This window comes from Gigantopelta aegis, chromosome 4 (genome assembly GCF_016097555.1).
Source record: "Gigantopelta aegis isolate Gae_Host chromosome 4, Gae_host_genome, whole genome shotgun sequence".
Taxonomy (NCBI): Eukaryota; Metazoa; Mollusca; class Gastropoda; order Neomphalida; family Peltospiridae; genus Gigantopelta; species Gigantopelta aegis.
The window spans coordinates 74,174,851-74,196,523 of NC_054702.1; the positions used below are offsets into that span (position 1 = coordinate 74,174,851).

Below are 21,673 nucleotides of genomic sequence, written 5' to 3' on the forward strand. Positions count from 1 at the left end.
GTTGAACTATGTAGATAATAGACCTAGTTTTGTTTCAGTAACCCAGCATTTCCAGAACAATTTTACTTTTAAACATGTTTTAAAATGTTTTAAATCCAAACTGGCTACCACATTCAATTCAGAAATACTTAATTTGTCATATATTTGATCCTACGTGGTCACAAATTGCATCAATGAACTGGGCATACCAAAAAACGTATACCTGTAGGTACACATTTTTGCCACAGAAATCCATGTTCTTCTATGACCTCAATTTTGATTTCTTGAAGATGGCCATGCATCTTCCCAAAAGTCTTTAGTGCATTCGGATGCGCTCTCTTATTTTCTAATTTTCACCATGTTTTTCTCTGTTTGGATAATCCGTTAAAGTGGCCACCATAAATCCAAGACGTCCCCTGTTCTCTAGCCATCTTTTATTATATTATTGACCACCATTTTGGATTATATCTTCACATATTTATAATAATACCGGGCCACCATTAGTTATTCATTCTAATAAAATGTGTGGGTATAATTGAGATATATATTTATGCAAACAAAAAAAATTGTATGGCATTGCAATTATTATCCACTTCTTAGTTAATTTTGAGTCACACCATTGATATTATCATCCTTGAGCCTTTTAAAGATTTAACTCTTCTTCCTCTTTTTTTTTTGTTTTTTTTTTTTAATTACACATGTATGCAAAGTCACAGAATGAAGAAAACGAACCAATTTTACGTAAATCTGAACGATTTGACATCAGTTAATTAACTTAATTTGTTGATTGCAATGTTTGAACCGATTATATTCATATACAATACTGATAACGTGTATAATTACCTCTGTAAAAAGTGGACTAGTGTTGTATACTGCCACAACCTTGGTCCATTTAAAATACTTCACAAGAGCAACACGAGCATAATTCAGCTGTTTTTCTGAACAGATGACTCGAAAAAAGAAAGGAAACTTTTCATCATCCGACAGAGCTAATGATGTCGAACTGTAAGAAACCTGAAACGACATGTTCTATTTAAGTTGGATATACATTATATATACATGTATACATATATGTATGTACATGTATATATAAGTAAAACTCTAAAATCAAAAACCCATAGTCCCTCGAAGATGGAAGTCATCGGTCTTAATTTATAGGTGGGAAGTGGACCGGACATCTACACATATTACAACTCATGATTGTTTCTACATTGAATATTATATTTAACATAAATATGATGTCATACCCAAAATTAATATTCACATTAAGGGTAAATATAAACTATACTGTTAGAGATTAAAAAATGTATATTTTTTATTCTTTTGATGAAATAATAATAACTTAAAAATAATAATTACTACTGTAATGAAAATTCCCAAAACAAATTCAAATGAACACCATTACTATACCCATCCTGACCCCAATAACCTATGGTCGAATTTATGATTCCTGCATGTGCTTTGTAAATTCGGCCCCTATCTTTTACTGCTGTTGTGTTTATCAGTAACATATGACCACAATTTAAAATCACAACAGTAAAGAATAAAAGCTTATTGATATTGGATTTGGTGAGTAGAACTATGGATAAGAAACAATATCGTTAACAGTGCCTTCAGATCAGTGATCCATGTACAAAAGTGATTACATAATATACAGTAGCTTGTGCCAGCGATTTACACATACGGATTTGCGGTACACACTTGTACACCGCAAGTGGGCAAATAGGTCATTTGAGGTTGTTTCCATTCTGCTCTTCAGCAAATATGCTGTTGAGCAAAGTAAACAGCTTTTAATGTGGATAGAAAGACTGAAAGAGTTTCTGTCACAAAATAGTTTGAGCGTACATAATAAAAACAATTTTTTTACACCACATGGGTTTGAAATGTTATGAAATTGGCAATTTTTCAAACAGCAGATATAATTTTACCCTCCATGACACTGTCCCCTCTGGTAGAAACCCTGTTACGGTGTTACCTGTACCAAGTTCCATACACGTGATGTACTCGCCACGACCTCAGAAACTGATGAACACCCGTCCCCTAGAATCATGATGAACTTCATGTTTCTGCACATCCTGTATGAGAGAATCTTGACACCATATCCTGCAAGGCACTGCAAAGAAGACTCATATGGCAGACAGAAGCGGCTTGACATTATAATATAATTAAGTATTCAAAATTTATGTTAGACCCCAAAATTAATACCAATTTGGCAAATTTGTTACCCCACCTCCCCCCCCCCCCCCCCCATTGTTAAAATGGTCTTTTGGGTGTATTATTTTTATGCCTATGTCAGGCGTGTGTACAGTGGTCTAAACTGTTGGCGAGAGAAGTTTATAGGGGGGGTTGAATTATGTTCTCCCAGAAAATATATTGAACAAAAAAAGAAAATTTACTAGAGCAGGAGGATTAAACCCTCACCTGTACATGCACCTTTATGTTTACGTTACAGTGTACACGTGTGCATATTTCAAGTCTGTTTTTACAGTATTCATTATAACGCATATATATAATAATAATAATAATAATAACAACAATAATAAAATATACAGTAATTTATCAGTTACATATCAAGTTTATATGAACGATATGTCAAAGGGGTTTGATGCTATTCTGGGCGGGGGGGGGTGTGTGTGTGTCAAACAACTGTGAAAAATTGGTAAATTGCCCTAAAGTCAAATTTGATCCGTAACAGAATATGATAAAGCTACACACACAATGTTAGCTCAATATCTCAAGGCACTGTGAAAACAAAACAAAAAACCCATCCAGAAACCTATATTTGGGACAAGCAGACAGCCGAAGGATGGAGATGAAACCTATAGTTCCCTCCGGTTGGACCGGTAGGGGACTAATAATATCCCACTTGTAGTAACGATTATAGACTGGGTTGTAAATACATGTAGCTCAAGGTATTAAGAGCAACGACACAAGTTGTAAATGAACTATTATATTTTTTTATTAAATGTAAGCTAGACTGTTACAACTCACTGATCAGTATTCATAAAGACCATCTTGGATCGATGTATATACTGAATACATGGGTTGGGGTCACTGGCTCTACAGATTATAATGCACCCCACCCCCAGTTGAAAGGCGAATTATAATGCCTGTACATAACCTACACGGTGACATATTTCAGTAAATCTTCTTTAAAATAACCATGTTTAAGAACCATAATTTATCTACTATGTACATGCTGTAATTGTTAACTATTGCTGACTATACAGATCACATTATGTCATCACCAGTTATTTCCGTGTACATGTTTAGAAATCTGTAAAAGTTTATTACCTATTATATGCATGAACCAATTTCTCATGGGTAAACATCCCAGTTTTAAAAATGACCCTTTGAAACCCGAGATCCCACAGGTCAGTTATACCTTAAACAGGCTATCTATACAGGTAGGTAGTACACCACCATATCCTTGAACATGCATTACAGTACATTGTCTATCTCAGAATATATTTTTAGGGAGTACTCTCGGTCCCTTGATAACCACTGTATGGGAGCACGTCTGCATATTGGTACTGTAAGTGAAGCAATGGAAAAGAGTGATTCCAGGAATCTCTATCTAGTGCCTCATCTATAAAGCTGTATCCTAACTGGCTGCGAGCGATTATTTTAGAAATCGTTTCAACATAATTATCTGTCACGCCGTATGTGTGTGGTTAGGATACAGCAATTGAAATCAATGGTTTCTAAAAAAATTGCTGAAGTCGCACGCATCTGGTTAAGGTAAGCATTAAAGGTTGATAACTGAAAATGTTTGCGGTAAACCTATATATATGTTGATTTCTTGCAAGATAGTTATCACTAGGTAGCATATATGGGTCCAAATATCCGAACATTGGTACTGAGTGAAGTGTTGGATAAGTAAGATTTAATTATAACAAGCTCTGCTTTCAACTAAACCAAAAACCCAGGGACATATATTTTATATCCTTTAAACATGCCTTCTAGTATCGACAACACATTGCGTCTGCCAATGTCATATCCATTTTAAAATGCAAATTTCATTACCAATGATTGGAACAGAGATAGCTTTCAAAAATGACCGAGTAGGAAATAACGTTTTCACAAACACAGCGGAACATGTGCTCGTGCAACACTTAGTAACCCCGTACACATAGGTAGTGAGTCATTTGCGATTTTGATGCTTTACAGAGCAGTCAATAAATCTTTTTGAGTGATTACTAATGTTAATTTTCCTGAATCTCATGATCAATTAACCTTTGCTCTTTGGATATTATGCATTGTTTGTCTTTATGATGTGAAAAATGCCTTAGGGCTATTGGCATGCTTCAAACTGGTAGAATTCAGCGTGATGTAGCCAGTATGTTCAATGTTTCACTGTCTGTGATCTGCAGACTATAGAACAGATACCAGCAGATCCAAAATGTTGACTATTAACCCCATTCAGGGCATCCCAGGTCAACCACACGAGTCCAGGATCAGTTCATCAGAACCCACATTCTACGAAATTAAGCTCAAACAGCGACTCAAATCGATGCACAGTTTACACCAGGCTACTGGGGTCCGGGTGACGTGTCAGACGATTAAAAATCATCTACATGCAGTTCATATGCATGCTCGGTGACCACATGTTGTGCCACCATGCAGTAACAAATGTGTAATGTTTTCTAACGAGTCCAGATTCACTCTGGACGTCTTGGATAGGCATAGTCATGTTTGGCGACGTCAAAATAAATGCCAAACAAACATCAACCTCAGGCCACAACAGATTTGATGGTGAATTAGTTATGATGTGGGGTGGCATCACTATGACTGACAGAACACTGCTACATGCATACTTTTCAAGGGAGGGTCACTGGTCAGTATCACCGGGATAACATACTGGCACCGATTGTTGTCCTGTTTGCTCGCCGTGCTGTTGTGTGTTTCTAGGTGAAAATGCTAGGGCCCATCGTGCACACATTGTAAATGACCAAGGTAACTTCAGCAGCAAAATGTTACCAGAATTCCATGGCCAGCAATGAGCCCTGACCTTTCCCCCATAGAGCACATCTGGGACATGATCGGGAGAGTTGTGCAGCGACATCAACGGCTGCTGACTACTTTAGCTGAACTTGGCCAGGCACCGCTAAAGGAGTGGAATAGACTTTCGCAAATCTTCATTGGAAGATTGATACTTAGCATGCCACATCGAATAAATGAATATCTGATGAATCATGGGGGTATATTACCAATTATTGATCAAAAGATATGAACGTTTAATTTTAAAGTTAGTCTCTGGTTACCATATTATAACATCATGTACAAATATGAAACACAAACTCAAATGCACTTTTAAAAAACTTGTGTGTTTTCGCTATGAACGGATATCATCAAAAGTATATGCTCGATTCTTCGCTTGTGTCACCATTGCTCGGCAAAGCACAAACAATAGCCTGTTGTCAATTTCAGTTAACACATGCGTTCGCGGATTTGAAATTGTAGGGTTCGTCTCAAAAAATTAAATAAGAAATCTTGCGCTAGAGCATACTAAAGTCTTTCATTAAAACCGGTTTGATCTTGACAACGTATTATCGACAATCGTACCTTCCTACTTCAGAATTAATATTTTATAAAGTGATAGTAGAACTTTCAAAGTTTAGTTTGTATACTATAAACACATTGATCATGTATATATTTTTTTAATAAAATATACTAACGTATACAATGAATGCTTTCATTTCTTAAAATCGACAAATTCAAATAAATATTCTTTCGTTTGGAAAGGGTAAACTTTGTTTTGTTTAATGACATCAATGTTAGAGCATATTGATTTAAGAGGAAATGGGTGCATGTGCAGGGGGAGGGTATTGGGGGTCGAAACCTTTGCCTGCCCAAGCTAAAAAATAAATTTTAATATATTTTCTGGGGGAGCATGGCCCCATATAAACTTCGCTCAACACAGTCTATAACCCTAACTCCGCTGAAATCCCTGCACATGCGCCTTGGAAACCTGCTACATTTTTTTTAGCAAGGGGTCGTTTATATATACCATCCCACAGACAGGATATCACATACCATGGCCTTTTATATACCGGTCATGGCACACTGGCTGGAATGAGCCCACCGATGGGGATAGATCCTAGACCGACCGCGCATAAATGTTACGTAAATCGAACACAACACCCTCTTCCTCTACGCCTAGAGCGTTATGTAATTATTAACACTCCCTTATATGTAACATGTATGCCAACCGCTGGCCATTGTTAAAATGTCACGGCAAAGCCCTCACAGACACCCAGAAAGGTGTTATACCATACATCTATGGATATAAATATGTTTCGGAGATATGAGACGACCCCTCAATCAAGACAGTTAAATTTGTTCATAATCACGTGAGAAGCTCAGCGTAAAATCGAAGTTCTACTGGCGTCCCGCTAAATGAAAAAAAAAAAAAGCTGGCCATTGCATTTGTAGTTAACCTAGATAATGTAGATAAGCGAGCATTGCAAAACTATAGTGATGTGGTAGACCTTTCATGTACCAAACAGAACTGGATTATTGATTCTAAATGCTTAAATAATATAAAAAAATCCAGGGACTGCAGCTTTAATATGCCATCCATATCTTGTTTCAAGGTCGCTTGCATCCATACATGAACTGTTGGTTATCATTTCTTCCTAATTCCTTCATTATTATTATGCATTTATTCCTAGACGGTGATACCTCTTGATACTTCTTTAATTGGCTGTTATTTCATACATTCCCCTACCTTTTTTGAAAAGTATATATCAAAAAAAAATTTCAAAGCTGGATGGCACCTTGATATTCTTATTCCTGGAAGGTGTATATAGCTTCTTGAAAAATCCAATTATCTTTCTTTCTTTTTTCTTTGTAAGCTTAATTCTTATTATTTTTCTCCCAAATTGACTTGCAATTCATGTGGGGGGTTTTGTGGTTGTTGGGGTTTTTTTTTCGGGGGTGGGTGTTTGTTTTGTTTTGTTTTATGTGGGGGGTTGTGGGTGTTGTTGTTAGGTTTGTTTCACTCTTTTTGCAAAGTGTAGTAGTTATTTTTAGGTGGTGGTGGGGGGGGGGGGTTCTGGGTGTTGTTGGGTTTGCTTTGCGATTTTTGCAAAGTTTAGTAGTTATAATAGGGTAATAGTGCACAATGTGGTACTAACATGCCACTTTGCATGCAGTTAGGCCATCATATGTAGACTGTGGGCGAGACTGGTATATCAAAGGATGTGGTATGTGCTATCCTGTCTGTGGGATGATGCATATAAAATATCCCTTGCTGCTAATTGAAAAGAGTAGCCTATGAAGTGGCGACAGCGAGTTTCCTCTCTCAATATCTGTGTGGTCCTTAATCATATGTCTGACGCCATATAACCGTAAATACAATGTGTTGAGTGTGTCGTTAAATAAATCATTTCCTTCATTCCTTCATATGTAGAGGAAAACGTGATATAGGACCAACCTGGCAGTGTCCCCTATTGGCCAGGTGACGTCACAATTCAAAACGGCCACCAATTAACTATTTCTCACTCTATTAATATAATATTTCAGACAATATTATTACTATTTATGTGTTGCTGTTATATATATTAATCATTATATATATAAAAATATAAATATGATGAACAACAAAAGAAACACATCTAATCACAAATATCCTATATATAATAGCCCAATGGCTAAAGCTTAAATATCAATGGAATCATTCACATTTTAGAAAAAGCATGAAACTTGTCACATATCTTCTATTGCTAAGTGGTGTCAATTTAAAAACAGATATTATTATCTCAAAATGGCCGACATCAGTTACAATTTGTACTGAAAATTTTGGATGCTATGGCACATACATTTGTATACTAAGAACCATGTTTCCAAAATTTTGTTCTCGTTTTCAGGAGCTACGACTCTACTATATAGTGCATATAAAAAAATAGGTAATATGTTCGCCATATTGGATTTAAAGAGCGCCTCCATATGTAAAAAATTTCTTGGTCTAAAGCAAATAGGCCAGTTGTTCTAAAGCCTATATATCTGCAAATGTATGTAAGTATTATAGTATTAAAAAGTATACATATTTACAAACAGAAAATTACAATAAAACAAAATTGAAAATACATCATAGTGAAATCATATTCAACTAAGTCACTTTTTTCAAGTGCCAAAGTAATTCCAATGCAGGTTTATGCAACTTGTGAAATCATGTTTGTTTGTGGTGGTCTCGTAGTAGTACAGTCAGCAAATTTATGAACACAATAAAAAATATAATACGACGTACATCTGCATGTATACATATAATACAAACTAATTGGTTTGATCCATAAATTTAAGTATCAAACTTCATTTGTAAATGTGTGTGTGTGTGTGCGTGTGTGTGTATGTTGTTTGTTTTAGGAAAATTATGAACATTTAAACCAACTAAAATAAAAAAGGTTTAAAGTTTGTTTTGTTTAACGACACAACTGGAGCACATTGATTAATTAATCAAGAGCTATTGGATGTCAAACATTTGCTAATTCTGACTCGTAGTCATCCCGCTACCCGAAACCCGCTACATTTATTCTAATGCAGCAAGGGATCTTTCCCACAGCAGGAAAGCACATACTATGGCTTTTGTCCAGTTGTGGTGCACTGGTTGAACAAGAAAAAAACCAATCAGATGAATGGATCCGCCAAGGTAGTTCAATCCTGCAACGCAAGCAACGCAACTGAGCATTCAACGGACTGAGCTAAATCCCTCCCCATCCCCAACTAAAATAAAGGATTTCATAGTCATCTGAATCATAAGGCATGGCAATAATGGTAAAAGATTTTTTTTAATGTGCATATATCCAATTAAGGTTGATGCACGACCCTGCACATGGCCTCTGCTATTGCCAGCGACTAATTCATGTTACAGATACATGTATGTATGTGCATGTGATGAAGTTGCTGGACCACTAAAGGTCTTCTGAAAAAAAAGTCAGGAAAACAAATTTTCACATCTCCTAAGTTCATGGGCCATAACTGCATCAAAAATAAGTAAATCGTCATGAAAGTCAAACTTGATCTGTAACAGTACGTGATAAACCTATACACAAAATTTAAGCTTAATATCTAAGGTCTTCTGGAAAAAACGTTTGGAAAACAAATTTTCACATCTCCTAAGTTGAATGGCCATATTTTTAACTCCATCAAAAATGGGTAAATCGTCATGAAAGTCAAACTTGATCTGTAACAGTACATGATGAAACTATACACAAAATGTGAATATCTCAAAACCTTCTGCAAAAACAATCTGGAAAACATATGTGGGACAGACGGATGGACAGACGGACGGACGGACAGAGATGAAACCTATAGTCCCCTACGGTTGGACCAGTAGGGGACTAATAATTAATTTGCTTTAATGTACCATAGTATTGCACTTGATATTGTTACAAGGGGTGGGCCTTAGCCCAGTGGTAAAGTGTCTGCTTGATGCGCGATTGGTTTGGGATCGATCCCAGTTGGTGAGCCCATTGGGCTATTTTTCATTTCAGCCAGTGCACCATGACTGGTATATCAAAGACCTTGTTATGTGCTATCCTGTCTGTAGGATGATGTATATAAAAATTCCTTGCTACTAATGGAATAAATATAGCAGATTTCCTCTTTGAGACTATATGTCAAAATTACCAAATGTCTGACATTCAATAGCCGATGATTAATAAATCAATGTGCTCTAGTGGTGTCATTAAACAAAACAAACTTTAACTTTGATATTGTTACAGGTCGAGTTAGGAATGCAGAAGCTGTGGTGCTTCGTTCATGGTTTAATTGGCTTAATGACCTAGTCTCTAAAACTTTTGAACACTATAAGAGAGATTTCTTCTAATAGTAAGTAGTTGATAGTCAATTCCACCATTGCTGTTTTAAACAGTTCTTGCACCAAAACTCAATATGTGAATTTTACTATTGACATTACAGTGATGATGTGAGTTGGAGTGTTTATTTTGTCGAAGTAATACACATTGCTAAGTTAATGCTATAATAGTTTGAAAATAATGTTTCTGTCATATAGTCATTCATTCAATGAGGCAAGCTAGTGCATGAGGACCAAACAGACAATATCATCACCTGGAAATTGCTATCTTAGTGAATATGATTCCTGATCCAAATATTAAACAGCAGGGTTGAAAATTAGCAGTTGCCCGTTTGGGCGATCATCGAGTCTGGCGTGTATGGTACTAATTAAAAAAGAAACACACTGATACTGAATCGAATATGACAAAACACACTATATACTACAGATCTCGCAGCTGAAGACATAGAACATGTTCTATATTTTGACAGTGCCAACATTAATGAATAAAGATCACATTCATATAAAAACATATTAATTCATTAAGTTTTAAACCCATACCGTCTCAAATTAACATTTTATTGGGAGTAAAAATGCAGTGTAAATTAAAACAAAAATTCTTTACAAATTATCATCAAACTGCATAGGTTAACTCTTTTTTTCCCTGATACATGTTTTAAGGCAATTGGTGGAACATCCAAGGTAATCTGAATGACACAACAGTAATTATAATACATGATTAGGGCCATATATCTCTGCACAAAACAGAGTCAAATGGGTCTTTCGCAAAATAGTGGATGATTCCTTGGATATCTATCTAGTGTCTATAGTCTATAGGAGAATATAGCCACTCCCGAGGAAATAATTTGCTGGGGATTTTACCCCTCTTGCATTGCCACAAAGTTTATTCCATCCCTCTTGCATCATCACAAAGAGGACTGCATGCCACTCCCAGACTAATTTACTAAAGCACGTGCAGTTCTACCTTTATACTGCACTTTCCCCCCTGTTTTTTCAATGTTGAAATAGACCAACGAGTCACCTATTGCATAAATAGTCTCGCCCGAAATTTATAGATGAAATGACACCTGGACATGGAAGTCCATGCAATCCTGTTAGATCTACTGGTAGACCCAGTAGAGTTAATTTTAATCAGATTGATATATAGAGAGCATTTGTAATTAGACATCTTTCTTTTGTCGTTCAGTGTATTCATATTTTTTGGCAAATATGGTGAACATATACATGTATCTTACTTTGTTTCTAACATTTACACAAACTCTGAAAGAGTAACTTAAAAATCTATAGGAAATTCATAATTTTCTCTTATAACTATCAGATTTTCCAAGTTGGCACCATAATTTATCCAACCGCTATTACTTTGTCTGTATGACCAGAGTGTCCATCACTTCACTTAGTATCAATGTCCGGATGTGTTCCATGCACACCACCTAGTGATAACTACATGTACCTTGCATGAAATTAACATAATATTTATGTTGACAGCAAATTTGTCCCTATAAATCCAAATTTTGTGATAAATTCTTATAGTTAACAACGAAACACAGCGATATTATCCCTATTCTAATACTACACCTATTAGGAGTATCTGTAATGTTGTACCGGCCTCGGTGGCGTCGTGGCAGGCCATCGGTCTACAGGCTGGTAGGTACTGGGTTCGGATCCCAGTCGAGGCATGGGATTTTTAATCGAGATACTGACTCCAAACCCTGAGTGAGTGCTCCGCAAGGCTCAATGGGTAGGTGTAAACCACTTGCACCGACCAGTGATCCATAACTGGTTCAACAAAGGCCATGGTTTGTGCTATCCTGCCTGTGGGAAGCGCAAATAAAAGATCCCTTGCTGCCTGTCGTAAAAAGAGTAGCCTATGTGGCGACAGCGGGTTTCCTCTAAAAACAGTGTCAGAATGACCATATGTTTGACGTCCAATAGCCGATGATAAGATAAAAAAATCAATGTGCTCTAGCGGCGTCGTTAAATAAAACAAACTTTACTCTTTTTTTAACTGTAATGTTGTTTAAAATTGCATTTAAAAAATAAAGTCATTTCCATCTTGTCTTCTTTATCCATTTAACAAAATAGTAACAATAACATCATTTTCATCTGAAGTTAGTAATTTTGTTGAAAATTATTTATATCAACATTTAAATATAATGGAAGATGCAGAATTAATATAATAACGAAAACACCACACATGCATGAGGCTAATTAAGTGACAGTATATTGGACGAATTCTCAGAATGTTGTTATCGTGATAAATCCTGGTTGTCTATGACAGTGTACATCTACCATCCGATTTATCACGAAAATTAACCATGGGAAAAAGGCTTATATGAAATTTGTATTAGAATTTCAATTATAATCAACCTTGATAGACGAGGCACTAGAGATTCATGAAATCAACCACTATTCTGCCAAATAACCATTCGACTCTTTATTATGCAGAGATAAAGTCTTGGTGATGGATAACAGTTTTATCATTCATATTTATGTCAGAGAATGGTCTTATTTTGCTGTTATGGCAGTATACTTCTGGCAGTTGTTATCATACAGAACTAAGAAACTTCAAATCAATGGGTTATATAAATACTGTAATGAATTATTTCCTACACCAAACTATTAACCTGCTCAGGCCTTTCCCCAGGACTTGTTTAAGGCGCTTACATTTTACGATGTATTCTGGATAACATTCTTTCTCGTTACCGGTTGTGAGATCGCTATTACACTAATTGAATATTTGGTATTATTATTATGTTTGAGGTGTCTGACAGATTATGTAACCATTTGTTCACATCAGAAGATAGAAATTTTATTAGCCCTTTTTTGTAAAAATAATGTTTAATTAGCCATTTGCTAATTTGGCTACCAACAGTGCAAGCCCTGAATCCCGTTACGCGTAAGCGCCTTCCTGACGGATTAGCGGTCCCAGTAAAAGTGGTAAAATTACCAAACACCAATTGTGAGCAGATGACTGGTCCATTGTTAGGTATTTAGGAAGTGTTTTACCTGTCATAGTGATTAGGTGTGCTTGGTATACTGGTACACAAGTTGTTTGCAAGAGGTAGTCGACTGCCACGCTCGTACTTGTGATAATTGTTTTTTTAAAGCACTTCAATCAAGGCGTAGCGGCAATTGATTTACGGTGCTTCCACACTGCCGAAGCACTTACTTTACAGACCAAGGCATGTCAGGCCGCTACGCCTAACAATCCTGGGAAAACCTCTGCTTCTATAACCATAAACCATAAAACAATAGTGCCTGAAGCAAGATATTCGAGATATAACTACGTTTCAAAATGTCAGGGCATTATATTGAAAATAATTAACCAGGTAAAAGTTAAAGGACCTGTCATCTCGATAGGCAGATGGACTGGAGTGTGTTTGGTGTTGTATGGGTATGTCACCCCCTTAGATGCGCATATGCAATCATGGACCTATTTTACATAATATGGACATGTAAAACTATCTACAAATTTCATATTTATGGCAACCTAAGTTGATTAGTATTCGCAACGAAACCACATGTAACAATACTCACATGTAACATATACACATGTAATATGAAAGACAAACTAAAAATGATAGATCACATAATTATTATATACTAGCTTAGCCAAAAACGTTTAGCAATTTGGTAAGTATGCTAAACTAAAATTGATATCACATAATTATTATATACTAGCTTAGCCAAAAAGGTTTAGCAATTTAGTAAATATGCTTAAATAAAAGTATAAACTCATGAATTACAAAATAAAACCAGACACTGAATTTAACCGAGTCATCATTTATCTGTAGAAGTAACCAGAGCGTTTCAAAATAAAATGAAATGTGTGACTGTTGCATCATTAAATGATGCTTGGGTGTCCATACACAAAAATCTGCAAAATTGTCAGTAACGCATTGGGCACTGACAGTGGTACAGCATCACCTTATACACTGAACGTGTGACCAATATGTTGGTGGTAGTGTCATGGTGTGGGCAGGAATTCATGACATCAGACAAAACCACCTCATTTTTATCATTCGTGGCAATCTGAATGTTCAGCATTACAGTGACAAAAACATTACACCAGTTGTCATTCCGTTCAAGCAGCAGCATCCAGGCACTTTGTTTCAACAGGACAATGCATGCCAGCATTCAGCCAGACTAATGACTGGACTTCTTCAGAAGAACAATATTGTTCCAATAAACTTGTTTGTAAGATCACCTGAACTGTTCCCTATTGTGCAGGTATGGGATTTGTTGGGTCGTAGCGTGCATAAGAATAACACGCATATTCACAACATCCACAATTTTAAACATGCTTTAACTCGTGAATGGATCACTATCACTATTCCAGAGATGCATCGTCTCATCAGAAGCATGAGCTAATGTTGTATCGCTGTCAACATGTAATGCCCAAGGTACTCAGACACATTACTGACAATTTTCAGATTTTCAGGTATGGACCCCCAAGCACCATTTAACGACGTGACAGTCACACATTTATTTTTGTATTGAACAACCCGTTACTTATACTGATAAATGATGCCTCAGTTAAATCCAGTGTATGATTTTATTTTGTTAGTCACAAGTTTTCTTTTACTTAATAAGCACATATTTACTAAATTGCTAAACTTTTTTGGCTAAGTATATGTTACGTACAACACCTTCAATACCTTTGTGTTATTCCATTTCATATTGAGTCTATATCCTGGAAGCATATTTGAATCGCTGTTAACGTAAGTCAGTGCTATGTCAACTGCTGGTTTAATACCCTTTCCCCCTTGGTAATCACCGTCCATGGGAAATAAACCTAGGATGTAAATGTCCTTCAAGCGTGTCTGTCCCGGCACAAAGAATAATATTTGCAGCAGGAAAGCCAAATGATGCCAACACATCTCCGATTTTCAAATATGAAATCTGCATCTGATGGAATCTGAAAAAGATGAAAATATGAAAATATTATGTTAGGTTCCACGTACACTGGTCTAAAGGAAAACAAAAGACGAAGGCATGAATGAATTATCTGGATAAGTTTGAATAGTTTTTTTAAATTTTTATATTTATTTTTGTCCTGACCAAACAAGACATCTCATCCCTAGCAGTGACAATAAATTTTATTCCTTTTGTGAAAAATTACGTCATTCAATCTAAAGAAAAAAGTGTTTTACCTTACTAGATCTTACTACACAACTTTAGAATTTGCCATAAGAAGCCACAAACCATATTTATTTTTATTTTACAAAGTCAAAACAGTTACACTAAATGTGCACAAGCAATATTTCAAGCAGGGAAGTGTATTTGACATAAATATTGCTTAAACTGTTGTCAGTTTCAATTAACATGTGTGTTTGCAGATTTGAAATTGTAAGGGTCGTCTCAAAACAAAAAGAAGAGAAATCTTGCATTGTACAAAGAATGTTTGGTTTTGGGTGTCATTAAAACAGTTTGATCTTGACAATGTATTATCGGGTTAGGGTTAGTTAAAGTTTGTGATGCATTGGCTTGAACGAGCCCAGCACCGACAGGGATCTATCCTAGACCGACCGTGCATCAAGCGAGCGGTTTACCACTAAGCTACATCCCACTTCTGGAAAGTGGTGAATGTTGGATTCCGTACCCAGTAATAAAAGGGGGGGTGATGCTTAAAAGTAAACCTACCTCCTGATGTGTGATAGGTAATAGCAGTTATGAATCTGTATAGTTAGGCGAAATAGATAAATGATTCAAGTTTCACCTTGTTGAAAAGAAAATTATTAGATAAAAAAAATATATAGAAAATTAAAAATAGGGTGCCCAAGCCTTTTTGCCCACGTCAAAATTGGCACCTGTGTAGGATTGTTCGCCCTCAGTGGACACAAGGGGTAAATTGGATTTTTTTTATGCTACACAGTAAACTGAACTACCACTACTGAAACCAATCAAATAGTTCCCAAACATTATAACGAAGTGTTTGCTGGCTGAACTTGGGGAACGTTTTTCGTGCTTCATCTTGTAGTGTATATATATATATGGATGGGATGGGATGGGATGGGATGGGATGGATGGATGGGATGGATGGATGGGATGCGATGGATGGATGGGATGGGATGGATGGATGGGATGGATGGATGGGATGGGATGGATGGATGGGATGGATGGGATGGATGGGATGGGATGGATGGGATGGATGGATGGATGCATAGATAGGTAGACAGTGTTTCCGACAGAAAGAAATGTTTGGGTATGGCTTAAGGGAATTGAATGCAACCACAGTCAAAAGTAGTTAATTTTGTCAAAATCTTAACTTTAAGAAAAAGAATCTGCACAAAAATGACACCATGATACTCATGTTACCCTCTGGCAGAAAACCTGGTAGATAAAAAAGGGGGTGGGGGGGGGAATGTATTGCTCTAAATAGAAATGTGGTTTTAAAATTGATAGCTGTTCCATGAGTATACAAATGAGCATTTTTTAGTTAAAAAGATTGGGCGTTTTTTTATCAAGTCTGAAGCTTGAAAGGCATTAATTAATAGCTAATGGTTAATAATTTGACAAGTGAGCCAAAGTTTGTGACTAATGTTTGCTAGGGACCGTTTTAGGTAGTACTAAACCAAATAAATTCCGGCTGGGTCAAAGTTCGAGGTGCACCCATCATTTGATAGAGCAGTTAATACCATATAAGTTCTGTGATTGATGATAAATGTGAGAGCTAGTGTGTGTTGTTAAAAAAAAAGAAAAAAGTTTCATCAGTCTTTTGTTTGTTTTCTGACATAAGTATATTATTCTTCACATGAGAAAGAAAGAAAGAAAGAAATGGCCATGTGATGTCACAATTCAAAATGGCCACCATGCAATTAACTAGTTCTGCCTCTGTTTGTATCAAATTTAGAAGTGCAAACTATAAACACAGGGTCACTTCAATAAATGAGTTTTAAGGGAATGATTTATTAGAAATGAGACTCTTAATAGACTATGCATGCATACACTACATGTACATGTGTAACTGAGCATTATATACAACCAGCCAATATAGTATGTATCTTCAAGAGTAGTATTTTTTTATTATTATTTTTTTTAAATATACAACTTTGCATAACACCGATACTTCATGAGGTGTACATTAAATCAGGTTGCAAGTTAGGAACAACACTTTCAGTCATGTTGTCACATATCAGAAAACAGAATATATTCTGAGAGTCATAAAAACACCCAAATGGACACCAATTAAAAAAGAAAATTGGTATAGGTTGCATGGTACCAAAGAAAAGAGTTCCGTGTCAAAGTTTGAGGTGTACTAGTATACTGTCAAATATTTATGGAGTAAAAACAGCTGAGGCTGTGGTTGGTACTAATATATGTGACATTCATTATTTGTGCCAGCTATAGGGCTTCTAGATTATGGTAGCCCGGCCGGCCCACTCCCATGGTTAGTGATATTCAATGTTCGGCTAGTAAATATCTACTATTGTCATGCCCGACGGATAGTGAATTTGTTTGGAGTCAAATGTTGCAGTTATAAGTCTATTTTGTAAATATTAATATCCTGCCCCCACCTCAACCTCCTAATGTTAGTGTTTTTAACGCTCTATCTCCCTCTTTAGGTGACATATATATCTGATTATTACTATTATTTAATAAAATTATATTAACTTAAAGTAAACTATAGGGCTAGTGAATTTTTAATCATGGCTAGTAAATTTGTTTAAATCGCTGATCCCATGGCTAATGGATTTTATAAAAATTCTAGAAGCCCGGCCTGTTTGTGCAAATACTATTATCCACTGACAATAAATAACTACTTTTATTTGTTATACAGTTGTTCCCAAACAAAAATTGCAAGCTTAATAAATAGCTGGTAACTGGTAACTACCTTGCGACAAGGTTGTACAAGCATATTTTACACGGTAGTAACTACCGCGTTTCGAGCTAGTATTTGGAACCTTTTTACAACCATGCATGCAACCAGCTTGTTGCATGCTTGCAGCAAGCTTCCGACCAGTTTCTTGCATGCTTGCAACTAGCATCTTGCAAGCTTCACACACGCTTGCGACGAGCTTCCCGCAAGCTTGCGACAAGCTTACCGCACGCTTGCGACGAGCTTCCCGCAAGCTTGTTCAGTTTAAGCTAGTATTTGGAACCTTTTTACAACTTTGCGACAAGCTTCCTGCAAGCTTGCGATGAGCTACTCGCATGCTTGCGACAAGCTTCCCGCTAGGTTGCGATGAGCTACCCGCAAGCTTGCGACGAGCTTCCCGCACGCTTGCGACGAGCTTCCCGCAAGCTTGCGATGAGCTTCCCGCAAGCTTGTTCAGTTTAAGCTAGTATTTGGAACCTTTTTACAACCTTGCTACGAGCTTCCTGCAAGCTTGCGATGAGCTTCCCGCACGCTTGCGACGAGCTTCTCGCACGCTTGTGACAAACTTCTTGCAAGCTTGCGACGAGCTACCTGCACGCTTGCGATGAGCTTCCCACAAGCTTGCGCCATCATCAGTGGCAGCCATCTTGCATCTTGTATAATTCTTTAAAAAAACAAACAATGGTTTTAAAGTGAAAAACATGAACAGTTAAAACAAAAAAATAGGTGCTACATGTTGTCAGATACTTAGGCTACAAAATTAGTTTACCTGTATGATAGACATGTTCTATGTATGTGGGATAGTCTTGACTAAACTAATATGCTAAAAAGCTCCTGGTCCTATATTCTTCTTCTTCTTCTTGTTTTTGGTTATTTTCCTCCACTACTTGGAGATCCACACTGTGGTGTAAAGTCATTTGTTTGTTTCTTCTTGTTTTCTTTTTTCTCCTGTTCCACCAAGCAGGATTCAACCAAACTTGGTCCAAATGATCTTCTTATAGACCTGACCAAGTGTTGTTATTTTTCAGGCCAATAAAAATTCCAAGATGGCCACCCTGGCCTCTGAATAACTGAGACATTTTTTACTTTTCCTCAAGTTCTACCATGCAAATTTCAACCATATGTATATCCTAATGATCCTCTCATAGCCCTGACCAAGTTTGTTATTTTTCGGGCAGATTTAAAATCAAGATAGTTGCCCTAGCTGGCCTCTGATTGACAGAGACATTTTTTGCTTCTTCTCAAGGTCCACCAGGCAGGTTTCAATTAAACTTAGTCCAAATGATTCTCTCATGACTTACCAAGTGTTATTTTTGGCTGTTTCAAAATCCAAGATGGCCTCCCAGGTCTCTGATTAACTGAGAACTTTTAGTTCTTAAGTTCCACCAGCCAGGTTTCAATCAAATTCGGTCCAAGTGATCCTCTCATGGCACTTAAAAAGAGTTGTTATTTTTTGGGCAGTTTCAAAATTCAAGATGGCCGATCTGGCCTTTGATTGACTGGTTGGTTTTGACTTCTCATGCATGGTCCACATATGAGCAGATTTTAACCAAACCTAATCTATAGCCTTGACCAAGTATTGTTATTTTTCAGGCCAATTCAAAATCCAAGATGGCTGGCCTGGCCTACGATTGACTGAGACATTTTTAAAACTTCTTTTCAAGGTCCACCATCCCGGTTTCAACCAAACTTGGTTGAAACGATCCTCTCATGGACCTGACAAAGTATTGCTATTTTTGGGACCGATTCAAAATCCAAGATGGCCACCCTGGCTTCTGATTGGCTCAGACATTTTCAACATCTCAAATTCCACCAGGCTAATTTCAACCAAACATGGCCCATGTCATCCTCTCATGGCCATGCATGTTATTATTTTGGGGGCCAATTGAAAATCCAGTCATTATATACAAGATGATTCTGTTTTAACCATATTGCATTATCATTTGTATGTATTTTGTTTTAATTATTATTGTAAATACTATCTAAATCTGTTACATGTATGTTTGGTTGTTTAGCCACTGTTCCCACTGAATTTGATAAATCATATGAGAAGTTATGAATTTAAAAAAAAATAACCATGAAAATGATTTGGACTTGGCTTTTTCTCCACAAGTGTAGAGATGCTTTCACAGTTGAAGATACACATGCAGCAAGTTTGCAAAAATGAAAACATGCTTGCAGGAAGCTTGCACAGTTGAAGATATGCATGCAGCAAGCTTGCAAAATGAAAACATGCTTGCAGGAAGCTTGCACATTTGAAGATATGCATGCAGCAAGCTTGCAAAATGAAAACATGCTTGCGGGAAGCTTGCACAGTTGAAGATATGCATGCAGCAAGCTTGCGCATGCTTTCACAAATGAAAACATGCATGCGGCAAGCTTGCAGAATTACTGACTACTTTACGCAAGCTAAATGTTAGCTTGCAAATAGCTTGCATTGCTTGTACTACCTTGTAACAACCTTGTAACTACCTTGCAACAACCTAGCTGCAAGCATGCATTTTTGTTTGGGTAATTATGCAGTAGATGCCAGAGGTAGAAACCAATGCAGGGAACTGCAATTTTCAGCAAAAATGACGGTTGCTAATAAAAACATTAATGGTACATGTATGTGCCCCCCTAGACCCCCCCCCCCCCCCCCCCCATTTTCTTGCAGGTAGATTAAATGTGAGGTGCCACACTTTTTATTGCTGTACTTCCTGGGTGTGTTGAAACGCTGCTTATATCAGTTTTATTAGTAAACGTTAACATTATCGGCAAAAGGAATTGATTTGGTCTATTAGAACCTTAAATACACAAGTTGACAGTCTGCAGCGACTCCTGTTGAGAGAGATCAAAACGAGGCTGTACTGTACGCTGTAAATAAACCTTATTTATAATGTAAATTAATAGTGATCAGCAGCCACTTTTATGAAATCTATTAATTAGTGACATAAAAAGGTGGATTTATTATCACCATTGTTAAATAAATGTTATTATCAATTGTTTTTAGTCATATTTTGAAGGATTCAAGTATAAAACAATTTATTTTTATGTATGTATTGATCATTTTATGGACGAGCCATTGGGGTGTCAAAATGGTGTTCAAGTTTCCGAAACTGTCAGGCGCATGTACAGGAATATTAGCAGGGTGGTGTCTACACTGTAGCGAGTGAAGTTTATAGGGGAGTAGAGTTACATGTATGTTTCCTCGAAAAATGTTTTGACAAAAATTAAAATTTGCTTAAACAGGCATGGTTTTCGACTCCCGAAATGCACCCTGCACACACATCTGAATGCATCTTTAGAAACACATGCAGGAGGAAATAAAATTATAAGTTTAAGAAAAATAAAATGTAAATATATCAATCCGTAATAATTAAAAGAAAAAAGAAAGAATGTTTTATTTAACGGTGCACTCAACACATTTTATTTACGGTTATATGGCTTCAGACATATATGGTTAAGGACCACATATTTTTGAGAGGGCTACACTTTCCGATTAGCAGCAAGGGATCTTTTATTTGCATTTCCCACAGGCAGGATAGCACAAACCATGGCCTTTGTTGAACCAGTTATGGATCACTGGTCAGTGCAAGTGGTTTACACCTACCCATTGAGCCTTGCGGAGCACTCACTCAGGGTTTGGAGTCGGTATCTGGATTAAAAATCCCATGCCTCGACTGGGATCCGAACCCAGTACCTACCAGCCTGTAGACCGATGGCCTAACCACAACGCCACCGAGGCCGGTACCAGCCTTTAGAAGCTAATTTTTACAATAATACTAGCTCACAAGATTCTCATGATTTTAACTAAATATTAACTTACAATATTAAGTCATTATATTCTACACAAGATATTGTTTCTCAATCTAAGTTCGCTGCTTATGAACTTTTGTTAATGCTAATATTCCTTTATTTATTATTTATTTTTGTTAAGGAAGATTGCTTTCGTGAACACATAATGTATACTCTTCAAAAAAAGAAACGCAAAAGGGTACAAATGGGTTATAACTCCGATTTTATGTTTCCTACCGGTTCATGCTTTGTGAATATAAGGTCATTGCATGTCCCAAACA

General features: G+C 36.7%; 1 protein-coding gene across 2 annotated transcripts in view; it reads right to left on the reverse strand.

Moving 5' to 3' along the window:
• Positions 1-21,673, reverse strand: part of LOC121371079 (gamma-aminobutyric acid type B receptor subunit 1-like) — a 107,656-nt gene that overhangs the window by 76,646 nt on the left and 9,337 nt on the right. For both annotated transcript variants that reach the window (XM_041496711.1, XM_041496712.1), the window contains exons 2-4: positions 14,455-14,714; positions 1,955-2,092; positions 823-993 (exon numbers count right to left, since the gene is read on the reverse strand). In XM_041496711.1, coding sequence (XP_041352645.1) covers positions 823-993; positions 1,955-2,092; positions 14,455-14,676 — 531 coding nt within the window. In that variant the 5' untranslated portion in view covers positions 14,677-14,714. The remainder of the gene's footprint in view (positions 1-822; positions 994-1,954; positions 2,093-14,454; positions 14,715-21,673) is intronic.